We start from the raw sequence: 13,211 nt of genomic DNA, 5'->3' as shown, positions 1-13,211 counted from the left end.
TGTGCATACATTCACCCACACTCGCGCACGTACACACGCACACCTCGCAGGTGCGGACTATGAGTCAGTACTGGTACACACACACACACACACACACACACACACACACACATGCGCACACACATGCGCGCACACACACACACACACACACACACACACACACACACACACACACACACACACACACACACACACACACACACACACACACACACACACACACACACACACACACACACACACACACACACCTCGCAGGTGCGGACGATGAGTCTGTATTGGTACTGGTCCTTGAGCTCCCGGGTGTCCTCCATCTTCTCCCGCCGGATGCTGATGGCCACGGGACCCAGCTTGTCATCCGTCCCAAAGTAGTTATAGTGCTCTATAGGAGAGGAGAGAGGAGAGACCAATGACCATTACATTACATACAATACATACCAATGACAAACATTACTGACCAACACACATACTGACAGGGGCGCAACTACAGTATATGCGACATATGAGTTGCAGGAGGGCGCCTGAGAGAGGGGGGCATCAAAGAGAGGGCGTTGGAGGGCGGAATAGTTCTTACATACCCCCCCAGAAATGAGTAGTTGCGCCCCTGCATACTGACACAAGCGCACAGCTCGTCACCCGTCTCAAAGTAGTTATAGTGCTCTTTAGAGAGGGGAGAGACCAATGACCATTACATTACATACAATACATACCAATTACAAACATTACTGACCAACACACATACTGACAATAGCGCACACCTTGTCATCCGTCCCAAATAAGTTATAGTGCTCTATAGGAGAGGGGATAATAAACAAAATACAGTAGCAGCTAAACATTTTGTGGAATACCTCTAAAAGCATTGACAGTAGGGCTGTACGATATTTAAAAAAATAATAAAAAATCGATACTCAATAACAGCATGCAATACCTTGATAATGTCATTTCAACAATATTTAGAAATAGAAATCTTTTCCCTAATTCAGTACAAGGGATGAAAGACTGTAGTAATAACTTGTGTGAGGAAAGTGCACTATATGATGAAGTGCAAAGAGTCAGGGTGCTCTCTGTGCATAATGCTCTCCAGAGGAGGAGACAGGTGGGAGACAGTTACATACTGAGTTAAACAAACACCGAGCCACACAGATGCTGACCAGACCCACACAAACACTACAAGCTTATCATCTGTCCCAACACGTTTTATTTCCCTCCAAAAGAAGGTAGTGTAACTAGAGCAGTGCTTCTCAAACTATTTTGAACAAATGCCCCCTTGATCTCATCATAAGCCTTCCAACGACCCACTTTGGTAATCAAAAATTAAATAGACCAATGCCCCCATGGCAACGGCAATGGCAACTGAGCCCCCCTGGGGCTCCCTAATGCTGCCTGGGGGGCTGTAGAGCTCCCATTGAGAAACCCTAAACTAGAGAGAGTGGCGGGAGAAGCAGGTGGGAGAGCCGTTACACACTGACCAACTCAAAGACTAGCCCACACAAACAGAGGAGAGTGAGGGGTCGGGACACTTAGTGAAACTGACCCAAGCAAACACTGACCCACACACACACAGACTGAGACAAGAGATGAGAGTCAGTTACACATTGACCCGGCGCAAACACTGACCGTCCGGCCCACACAAAATCGGAGACAAAGTGGTTGCAGTGTTCTACAGAGAGGACCTAGCGAGGGCGCTGAGGGCAGCCGTTACTGACACTGACCCGTCACTAACAGAAGACTGAGGAAAAGAGGCTATTGATCTCTACAAAGGTGCCGTTTCCACGTAGCTAGATATTTTTAAATGTGGATATTTTGTTGCCCTGTTTAGGTGTAAACATGTGGACAAAAATAATCCCTATGCGATATTTTGAAAGCCAGATTATTGATATGTGGATTTTAAAACCGTTTATGTGGAAACAGAAGGCCAAAACATTGTGTTTTCAAAAGCATCTGGCTACGTGGAAACAGCACCAAAGAGAGGAGAGAGCAGAGCGTTGAGGAGGCTGTTCGTGAGCAACACTGACCCACACAAAACAAGCGACTGCAGAGGTCTACAAAGAGGGCCTACGGAGAAACGTTGAAACGGTTTGATAGACTGACTGCACAGAAATAATGAGCAGCAGACACCACAACAGAATTTTATTTTTCTTTAGCATGGTTCAACACGAATGGATGAATGATTCTGTAATGACCTCACAGCTAGGCAGGTGGAATTTGTTTATGTGATTTATGTTCACCTCTCTCTCTTTCGTTATACATGCACAGACAAAAAAAAACAGGACAATGACTGACACAGAAAAACTGTTTCTTAAAAACACAGTTGGAGCGACTGCAGCAGTAAAATAAGGTGTAAAAAAGCCATTATAGAGAGTCACACAAAGACTGGCCTACATTTGGAGACCGCTAGTCAATGCCATATTGTTGCCAACTTTGGTGTGGCTAGTCTGCTAAAAAAGGCCCTGTGTGTGTGTGTGTGTGTGTGTGTGTGTGTGTGTGTGTGTGTGTGTGTGTGTGTGTGTGTGTGTATCTAGTTTTGAACTTGTGCTTTTTCTTCTACTTTTTCTGCTATTCTTCTTTCTAATTTCTTCAAATTGTATTCCTTATTATGTTGTGAAGCACTCTGTGATCAACTATTTTATTTTTTACACATGCTCAGAATTCTGTGGAATGAACACGGCCCATTGTGGCATATAATCTGTGGCAGTGTCACAGATTTTGACAAAACTCCATGATGGGGTCACACAAATGCTTTCCGTGGAGGGCCCACAAAGTGTTTTCTCTACGGGAAACTACCACAGATTTCGTGTCACATAATTCGATACACTATCGTTACAGCCTTAGTGCAGGGTTTGCCCTAGAAATTTATATAGAAACACCTACCACCTTCACTAGGTCAACTGAAAAGAAAGATTTCATGTTGTGAATGTAATTTCTTAAGTTGCTTCACCCAAAAAATATATACTTTCATGAGTTCTCAGATCACATTTCAAACGATACTGCACAGCATGTCCACTGACAATGGTGACTTGTCTCTGATGCTGACTAACGTAATTCTGCGGCGAGAGTGTGCGTGCGTGCAGTGTACAATTCCACTGCTCACCTTTCCCCAGGAAGTGGTCGTGGTAGTAGTGTGCAATCTGGTTAGGGCTGGATATAGCAGCCATGTTCCTGTATCGATTCGATTTCGATTCTTAGGGCTTTGAATCGATTAATCACGATTCAATTCGTTTCGATTCGATTCATTCCGAATCGATTCAATCCGTTCCCTTCTTGGTGCCAGGATTTCACCCAAAAAATGCTGTTGCCTATTTTCATGTTAAAATGACAAAGGGCTATGGCTTGACAGTAGGGATGCGAATGATTAATCGACTTTAGATTAGTTGTCGAGCAAGAGGTTGCTCGATTAAAATGTATTAATCGCGATTAACCGCTAGAGGGCGCTAGAGACTGTTGAGTGGTTCTAGTTCTAGTCCTACTCAAATCCATGGTGCGCAGATTTTATCTATTAAATTGTCATTGCAACTTCTAGAGTTCTTATGGGTCTTTTGGAGATGTGTACTTGAATCTGTGATTATGCCAAGTCCAATGGTGTAAGTTGTTACTGTTTGGATTATGAGAAAAACAATCTTTCAAGACAGGCAAATGTCACTGCAAGGAGCATTTTACTGTAGGGTTATGTTTGCTAGGTTAGCTTAGCGTGCTAACTAGCGAAATCACAAACGTAGTCATTTCAAATTGTGAGCTGTAATTTTAACCACTACACCCTGTCAGATATCAAGACTAGTATTAGCTGAACTGGGCATGAATATATATGACCATGCATGAAGTGGAGCACCATCTGTTCAATTTCAGGTGAATCCATGTTAGCTGTAAGTGTTGTTGTCACAGCTCCATTCATTCTCAATGGAGCCTGTTAGCTTATTAGCTCTCCTTACAGACACAGGAAATAACTTTTTTTTTGTTCAGAAACGAACTTTGTTGACATTACTATCCATTATGGACAACAACACACTACCCAACATATAGCATTTCTTTATTTTGAAGCGTATTAAATTAAAATGCTTGTGGTTGGCTGACACATATGCAGACAAGTCAGTCTGATCACGTTTCACTCAACGTTGTCTGTCATATAGGCAAGACGACAGAGGGGGTCCTGGGTGAAATCAATGCCTCCCCAAAGGTGGTGTGGAGATGCCATAGAAAACAGCTTTCTTTTCCTAATGCATAATTATAATTATATTATAATAATATAATATAACATCATACAATAAAATACAATATGGGCTTAATGATCATAATATAATTATCATAATATAATTTAATATAACAATATACTTTTTGAACTCAGTGTTTTAACTATTTAGCTGATATTTTAAAAGGCCCTATGAAATTCAGGTGAAAAAACGCAGCTTATCAATTAATCGAAAGTCGATCGATAACACTATCAACTAATGATTAATGAATTAATCGATAATTTGCATCCCTACTTGACAGTGTTAACAGATTGCTAATTTGTAATAAGTAGGCCTAGGCCTAATTGACTAATACCTAACTGGGTATTTTCCATAGACCTAAATTAAACAAAAACAACAAAAAGAAAAAGAAAAAAAAAAAACGATTTTGTGCCCTGTGAATCGATTATGTGAATTTTAGATTAAATCAATCGATTATCGGTTAAATTGTCCCCCTCCACCCCAGTGTGTGTGTGTGCGACGTGTGTGTGTGCGTGCGTGCGTGCGTGCACTGCTCACCTTTCGCCAGGAAGTGGTCGTGGTAGTAGCGTGCCCCCTGGTCCACGTGCTCTATGCAGGGCAGCTTGAGCCTCTCCAGCCGCTGGGGCTGCTGTTCCAGAGGCACCTCCAGCACCGACACGCTGGCATTGCTGCACCGCAACCACGGCCTCGTGCCCACCACACCCCCTCCACCTCCTCCTCCACCGTGACCTCCTCCTCCTCCCCGGTCACCTCCACCTCCTCCGTGTCCACCCTCTCCTCCTCCACCGGCTTCCCGCTGCTCCGCCAGGGAGCCCAGGAAGCTGAGGTTGCGCTCCGTGTGTCCGCCCGTCTCGTTCAGGAAGTGGGGGCAGCTGAGGAGTAACGGAGGGCTGTGGCAGCTTCCGCCTCCACCTCCGCCACCTCCACCACCACCACCACCACCGACGCTGCTGCTACACAGATCGATGGCGTTCGCTGGCGACGCAGAGTCTCTCCCCGACACCTCGTCGGCGACACCGTTGCCGCCGTCGTGTCGTCGGGACTCGAAGCCTCCCGTGTCGTGATTGGTTGCGTTGGAGGAGGAGGATGAGGAGGAGGCGGGTAAGGAGAGGTTAGCGGTGGAGGCGGCAGAGGCCCCCGTAGCTGTGTTGCGGCGCTGCTGCGTGCTGAAACCACGCTGGGCGGCCGCCTCGTGCAGGTCGAACAGGATGCTCTGGGCGTCGTAGTGGGCGAAGGTGCGCGTGCACACCCACGTGGAGGCGGGCGGAGCCGGAGCGGGAGCAGTGCCACCGCTGTTCTCCGACGAGAGACCGTCCGTTGAGATCTCCCCGCGGCTCGAGCTGCGGAGTTTACGGAACAGCGACGACGTTCCGAGCGAGGATTCCGTGCCGCCCGATTTCTTCCTCACGCGGTGATGTTGGTGATTCTCTCGCTCCTCCCGCCCACCGGAGGAGGAAGGGTGGTCGGGGACGTCGTCCGTTGGACCCCCGGCGGCGGTGCCGCGCGTTGCGGAGGAGGGGGAGGAGAGGGAGGAGAGCATGTGCAGGAAGCTGTGCTCGGGGATGCCCTGCACGTCGATGGAGGAGGTGCTACCATACTCCCGCACCAGACGCATGCTCTCTGCCTCCGCCTCATCCTGCTCACTTAGCGTCACCTGCCACAAACACACACACGCACATACACAAGATCAGAAGAATAAGAAGATAAGAAGAAGAATCTTTTATTTCCATACAACAAATTCAGAAGCCGGGAAAGAATCTGCTCACTGCTTGCAGGGACTTAATTCATTGGGAGCAATTAAGCAAGCAATTAAGTCTTTGCAAGCAGTGAGCAGATCCTTTCCCGCTTCTACATACGTCAGCTTTGATGTGGCTCAAAGACCTCCAATAGTCAGAAAAACAAACAGTAGACTTAAAAGGGACACTGTGCAGGAAATGGTCAAAAAAGGTACTGCAACTATGCTTCTCATTGAAACTGGGCTGCCTATTGCCAAATTTGATCTTTACATGAAAGTTTACTAAGTAATAAACAAATATTTTCTAGTATGGTCCAAGTACAGTATTTTTTGCAGCTAAAAATGGCTATTTTTGGAAATTCAAATGGCGGACTATGGAGAAGATCCCCCTTTTCATGTATGAAAAGTGCAATTTTTCCAGTCATAATGAATACTTAGAATTTGATGCTGGTGATAAGTAAGTATTCATGAAAAAGGTAACATAAGTGAATGGGCAGCATGAGTTCTGGAAATAAACAACTAAAAATCTCACACAGTGTCCCTTTAAAAGCAGCAACAAAAAAAATCCAATAAAAAAACAACAGAAAATAGACATCTATGTGGCACCAGATTCTTTTTTCCCTTCTACATCTAATAATAATAATTATAATAACAGTAACAGACCATATAACATCCATCTGACCAACTCACCTCGCTGCTGGAGCGCTGGCGTAGCGGTGCGAAGGCGGACGCCGACACCAGACCTCCCCTGAAGCCTGCCTCGCTGAACTCCGCATCCCGCCCCCCTGCCCCCGCGCCGGCGCCTGCGACCCCCCTCCTCCACGGCATGCGGGCCAGCGCCCCTCGAGACGCCCGCTCGCGCTCGGTGGAGGTGGGGGGCGGCGGGAGGTAGGTGGCGGCGGCGGCGCTACACTGCCCGTTCTCCTGCAGCGACTCCTGGGACTGCTCGCGGCGCGGCGGCCAGTCGGAGATGCGCGCCCGCACGCCCATCTTGGGCACCGAGACGCGGCTGGCGGCAGTGTGGGGGGCAGAGGGGGTGCCAGCTGCACCGGAGGGGTCGTGGGGGTGGGGGGGGTGGCCGTTGATGGGGGGTGGGGGGGTGTCACACACCCCCGAGTCTGAGTACATTGCTTAGGGAGCCCTGGGGAGGAGGTTGGGGAGGAGGTGGGGGTGGGGGAGAACGCTCGCAGCAGCCGGGGTGCAGGCTAACAGGGCGCGGGGAGAGAGCATGGCGGGCACAGGGTGACGGGACACAGAGGACGAGGAGGAAGATGAAGAAGAAGAGGAGGAGGAGGAGGAGGAGGAGGGAGGAGGAGGAGTAGGGTCCAGGTGGAGTATTGGTCGTCTATCTGTCTTGTTCTCCTCATAGAGGTGGGTCAGGGTCGGGGTGAGATAGCCAGCTCACGCACCCTCTCTTAGTGTTCCAGCCACTGAAGAATCGGCACAGCTTTTAGTTTTCACGACCCCACCTGCAAGAAAAAAAAGCAAGAAATGTTCAATTTAATCAATGTAATAAAATGTAATAAAATGTAATAAGCTTACATGTATGCATCATGTATGCATGCATCCCTCTGACCCTCTGACAAAGACCCACGAAGGTCTTTGCTGCCAGTCCTTGTTGCCTGAAAGCAGGGGTGGGGAACCTCTGTCTCGAGGGCCGTTTGCGGCCCTTGAGGTCGTTTTATCCGGCCCCCGATACGATTTTCATGTTATGCAGCTCCACATGAAATATGACATATTTTGTAAAGGAATATTAGAAATTACATTTGCAATACAATTAAGTTATATTCAGGGGTCCTAGAGAATGTGGGGACTGAATTAAAGGAAGCTGCCTTCAATATAGGCATAAAGTGCAGAGGGAAATCCTGGTTTGTCTTCATAATACGGCCCTCTGAGGACTTTTACTCGGATGAATTTGAAGTGGCCCCTCGAATGAAAAAGGTCCCCCACCCCTGCCTTAAAGAAAAGTAAGAGATAACGAAACTTCGGGGCAAAGTTTCTCCCTCTTTCTTTCTTGATATCTACTGCTACCCACAGACTGTTGTTTAATCCTTGGATCCTCGCAGCACTTTCATTTTTCCTTTTTTTCTGAAATGTATGCATGTATTAACCCATTGTGTCCTGGAGCGACATATACGCTGCATTCAGGTTCTTGAGTTTTACTAAAATTGTGGGCAAGTCAAAACTGAATTAACACATTCTAGTGCAAAATGAAGGGTCTAGCTTTTAAATGCAACATATTTCATGTTTTAATGTGCTTCGGAGGCTGAGATATTTAGGTTTTAATAGGAAGAGGGCACCTTTTCCCAAAAAAGGCTTAGGCTAAAATGGGTTAAAAAAAATAGAAATGACTCATTAAGATACAATGTGATCTCTGCTATTACATATTTGCAGTTTGCCTGATGAAGCCACATGTGGTGACCAGCATGTTGACCCCGTTTGTGGGTGGCTTTGAAATGAGCGGATGGCTGGGTGTGCATTGCAACAGTGCTAAGTTGTTGCTAACATTATGAAGTTCTCAAGTTTTGCATCGCTTGAACACACAGGGCAGAGAAATGGCCAACAAATCCAGGGTGCTGCTTCACAGCGGTCCAAAGCAAAGAGAGAGAGAGAGAGAGAGAGAGAGAGAGAGAGAGAGAGAGAGAGAGAGAGAGAGAGAGAGAGAGAGAGAGAGAGAGCAGCAATTTCAAGCTCACACATTACTTAAACTATTCAGCAACAAAGGGCCTTTCTCCGTGCAAGCCCTGACTGCAACAGTGCAGCACTGTTCTCCAATCAGTTTCCTCCCTCCGAGAGGAAAGAGAGGAAAGGAAGGTACTGGGTGGGAGAGGAAAAGAGAGAGAAAAGGGGAGAGGAGAGGACAGGAGAGGACAGAAGTGGAGTGGAGAGGAGAGGAGAGCAGTGGGCAGGAGAGGTGTGGAGACGAGAAGAAAGGAGAGGAATGGAAGAGAGGAGAGGAGAGGAGAGGACAAGAGTGGAGTTGAGAGGAGAGGAGAGGAGAGGAGAAGAGTGGAGTGGAGTGGAGAGGAGAGGAGAGGAGAGGACAAGAGTGGAGTTGAGAGGAGAGGAGAGGAGAGGAGAGGAAAGCACTGGGCGGGAGAGGAGTGGAGAAGAGAAGAAAGGAGAGGAATGGAAGAGAGGAGAGGAAATGAGAAAAGGGGAGAGGAAAGGAGAGGAGAGGAGAGGAGAGGAGAAGAGAGAGGAGAGGAGAAGAGAGGAAAGGAAAGGGAAAATGGGAGAGGAGAGGAGAGGAGAGGAGAGGAGAGGAGAGGAGAGGAGAGGAGAGGAGAGGAGAGTAGAGGAGAGGAAAGGGAAAATGGGAGAGGAGAGGAGAGTAGAGGAGTCAGCTCTGGATGGGCCTGTGTGGCTGTGTGGTAGGCAGAGAGGGAAAGACTCAGGCCATACTATACAGATAGAGACGTAACATATGTCAAGGCCAGGGCCCGTCATTATTTTATTTTTCACCACCAGCCAAAATAGCTGGTAGATATAGATGTTAATCTTACAAGCCAAACACACACTCACTAATAGGTCAAAGTGGCTAGTAAGCTGGTCTTCTCTAGCAGCATTCCCCAGCATTTGGCCTGTTAATTTAGAGGCCTGGTCCAGGCTCTTGACAGGCTTGGAGGATGATTTAACTGCGTTAGGCTATTGGCCCAGACCTTCAGCTCAGTGGTATTGTACCACTGCATCCCATGCTGAACTATTGGGTAACTAAAGGGCGGGTTATGCTTCCTACCAGTGCCACAGAGTGAGCTTGTCGCAGCCATGATGCAGATAATTTTGGTTTATGCCCTGTTTTGAAGCACGGTCTGCGCGATGTCATTACACGTTCAAACTGCCTTCAATACAAAGAGTAACCTAGACGTGTCGGTTGCTTTTTAGCTTCACAGACTCGACGACAATGAAAATGAAACATTATATCTTTATATCATGTGCATGTTTGATCGCACTGGCAGCCACCGTGGTAGTTTGGAACAAAGAAGTGGCTCATTTGTCGAGGACGAAGCGGAATGTTTCCTCGACCTCGGAAACACTGTTCAACTGTCCAAATAACTTCAGCGTCGTAACTTGCAAGCGCATGTGTTGTCTTTGGTTCGTGTAAATAAATTAAACGACAAAGCACGGGCAACTTATTTAATGAAGAGCTCACAGTCCGTATACCGACGAAGAACAAGGAAGTAGCGCTTGTTCTCGACTCGAGGACAGAGCAGGCTGGTCGAGAGGACCAATCAGAGACCTATTTTCGCCCTTCACGCCGTCGCTGTCTGCATCACTCCCTGCGTCGAGACACAATTTTGGGGAGGTGCCCCAGAGTACCTGCGTGATGGGGGGGGGGCTTCACTCCGTTAACTGCGCGGCTCACTGCATCACGACTCAGGGACGCTAATCTCGAGGCATAAACCACCCTTAAGAGGTCGCTAGTTGAAGGCGCACCCCCCCCAACCCCCCGAGTGGCGGACTGCGCAGATCAGCATCACCTTGATATACATCCAGACTCTGGCCAAGCCTGGAGGGAAGAGAAGGACTGGTGCTCCAAGTGCATTTTCAAATCTTGTGATGCACTGCAGTATATAGAGACGTGCAGTAGAATAAGGACTCCAGACTCCAGGCTCTTCTACTAGATGATTTACCTCTTAACTTAACCTGGTTTACTCCTGAACTAGCTTCTTAGTATAGGCCCCAGGTCAAAGTCAGAAGTAAAAGAGAAGGACAGAAGTGGGGTACTTGGATTTTAATTTGATCGGCTTACTTTCAATATAATTTCTCTTGATGGAGATGGGCCTGGATGGCTCTGGAAGACGAGAGGGCTGTGTGGCAGAGCCCAGGTCATGATACAGCAACACTATTAATCGTGCCGTATTAAGTTCATTCCACACTTTAGCCGGAGAGTAAAACCAACACAGAGTGTTAAATTATACTCTTCGGGTGTTGAATTAACACAGAAGATGTTAATGCATGCAGATAGAGATATGCATCAAGACAAGGAGACCTGACAGGAGCTCTGGCTCACTGATAATCTCCTCTCTCCCTCAGTAGTGACACAGGGCATTGTGGGTAGCAGAGAGGTAGAGAGGAAAGTGAAAGCCCAACTGGGAAACTCCAACTCCCATTGTTATTGTGACTCAGCACTCCACGGCACAAAAGTGAACACCGCACACAACGAAATTGCATTTATGCCTCACCCGTGCAAGGGGGCAGCCCCCAATGGCACCCGAAAGGGAGCAGTATGGTGGGACGGTGGTCTGTTTTAACTGTGAAGATTCTCACACTCATGTATTTTGGGTAAAAGTGAGACCAAGAGATTGGCCATTACAGTTATAAATGTTCACATGAAACTTGATGAACAACATGATCTGTTGAAACGAAATATTATTGTATAAACAACTATTGTATAAACAAACGGCTGCCCAGAAGCACTGCCCAACAACTGCCACATGTACACATAACCTTTACAGTCATAAATGTCATAAATGTTCAAATACAAGATCTGTTCTTTAAACTGTGAAGATTTTCCACCATGCAGACGAGACTAGTGATGAATTTCCTTGGATGAGGAACAAAATGTGTATGAAGCAAGGTCAAGACGAAGTCCAGTTTCTTACAACTTAATTATCTGATCTGCTTTCCCATCATGTGAATCATGACAATAGTAGTTGGGGAAGGAATTAAGATGTTCCTTTTTTGTGTGTGAGTGTGTGTTGAAAAGGTCAAATAACTAAATGCAAGTCAGCTGACCAGTTTCCAGTCTGTGGCCAGCACATGACTAACTCCAATATTACTGCAAGTGGAGAAGACACCGCAATGAAAAACATCCTCCAATTGCCAAAGAGAAAAAAAAACCCACATGTGCAGTGCACACACACGCACGCGTGCATGCAAACACACACACACTAACACACAAGCACACAAACACACAAGCACACAAACACACAAACACACAAGCACACAAACACACAAGCACACAAACACACAGACTCACACACACACAGACACAGACACACACACACACACACACACACACACACACACACACACACACACACACACACACACACACACACACACACAAACACACAGACACACAGACACACAGACACACACACACAAGCACAGACTAACACACGTGCACGCACTAACACACACACAAACGCACACACGCACACATACACAGAGAACACACACACTCACACCCACACACACGCTCACAGAAGACACACACCCACACACACGCTCACAGAAGACACACACCCACACTTAGAGAGGAGGAACTGAAATGTAGAGGCTCTAAAAATAAATGCCCATCTCTCAAGCAGCAGCAGTAAATGATGTGTACTTGACAGCACTGATGGTTTTGGGTTTAAGGAGGTAGAAAGGGAGGGCACAGCTGTGCGTGCGTGTGTGTGTGTGTGTGTGTGTGTGTGTGTGTGTGTGTGTGTGTGTGTGGCCAGCCGTTGGACTGAAGGGGCATATGTACTAAGAGGCTGGTTCAGGAGTAAACCAGGTTAAATTAAGAGGTACCGTAAATCATCTAAGAAAATGAGGATGACATGCACTTCTATTAGAGGATTTACCTCTTGATTTAACCTGGTTTACTCCTGAACCAGCTTCTTATTATAGGTCCCTGAACTGAAGGGAGGAACTGTACAGTTGCCGGAGCTACTGGTGGTAACCTGATGACATCATCATTGAGAGAACGTCTGGTCTGACAGGTTAACTGAAGTCAGCAGTCTTGAAACAGAAACAAGACACAGACTTACGTCATGTACAAAATCCCCGGACCGCACACCAACAGGCCAACCGACTGACAGTCCGACTGACTGACTGACTGACATAGAACAACAGAGCCGATGGACTCCTGAACCCAAGGAACTGTAAACTTACAGCAGACAGGAGTGGCTGGAATTACAAGAATTGTGGTAACCTGATGATGACTTCATCATTTAGGAAGTGTATTGCAGGTTAACTTGGGTTAGCTGGAACACAACAGGGTCCACAGACCTACGTCACTCATGTGCCACCCTCCGAAACCTGCAAACCCGATTACCACAGACCGGCACAACAACGGGCCGAACGAAGGACAGTTTAACTGACGGACTGATACAGCTGCGTAGAGTTTCTGTACATAACACTACGCTTCCATACAACTCAATTCTACAAAATAAAGCTACAGCCTAGTTTGTATTATGTCAAGAGCTTTGAGGTGCAATCACTACACAATCAGTGCATTACAAAGTCATTAACATGGCTGAAGTTTTCGAACAGTTTCA

The 13,211-nt window shown here is 47.0% G+C and overlaps 1 protein-coding gene across 3 annotated transcripts in view; it reads right to left on the bottom strand.

Moving 5' to 3' along the window:
- sipa1l3 (signal-induced proliferation-associated 1 like 3) overlaps positions 1-13,211 on the bottom strand; it is a 63,262-nt gene that overhangs the window by 41,923 nt on the left and 8,128 nt on the right. For all 3 annotated transcript variants that reach the window (XM_063205824.1, XM_063205826.1, XM_063205825.1), the window contains exons 2-4: positions 6,631-7,409; positions 4,743-5,859; positions 252-382 (exon numbers count right to left, since the gene is read on the bottom strand). In XM_063205824.1, the coding sequence (XP_063061894.1) occupies positions 252-382; positions 4,743-5,859; positions 6,631-7,068 (1,686 nt within the window). In that variant the 5' untranslated portion in view covers positions 7,069-7,409. The remainder of the gene's footprint in view (positions 1-251; positions 383-4,742; positions 5,860-6,630; positions 7,410-13,211) is intronic.

The sequence above is a fragment of the Engraulis encrasicolus genome, chromosome 8 (genome assembly GCF_034702125.1).
Source record: "Engraulis encrasicolus isolate BLACKSEA-1 chromosome 8, IST_EnEncr_1.0, whole genome shotgun sequence".
In the NCBI taxonomy this organism is placed as follows: domain Eukaryota; kingdom Metazoa; phylum Chordata; class Actinopteri; order Clupeiformes; family Engraulidae; genus Engraulis; species Engraulis encrasicolus.
This window is presented reverse-complemented; position numbering and strand designations above follow the sequence as displayed.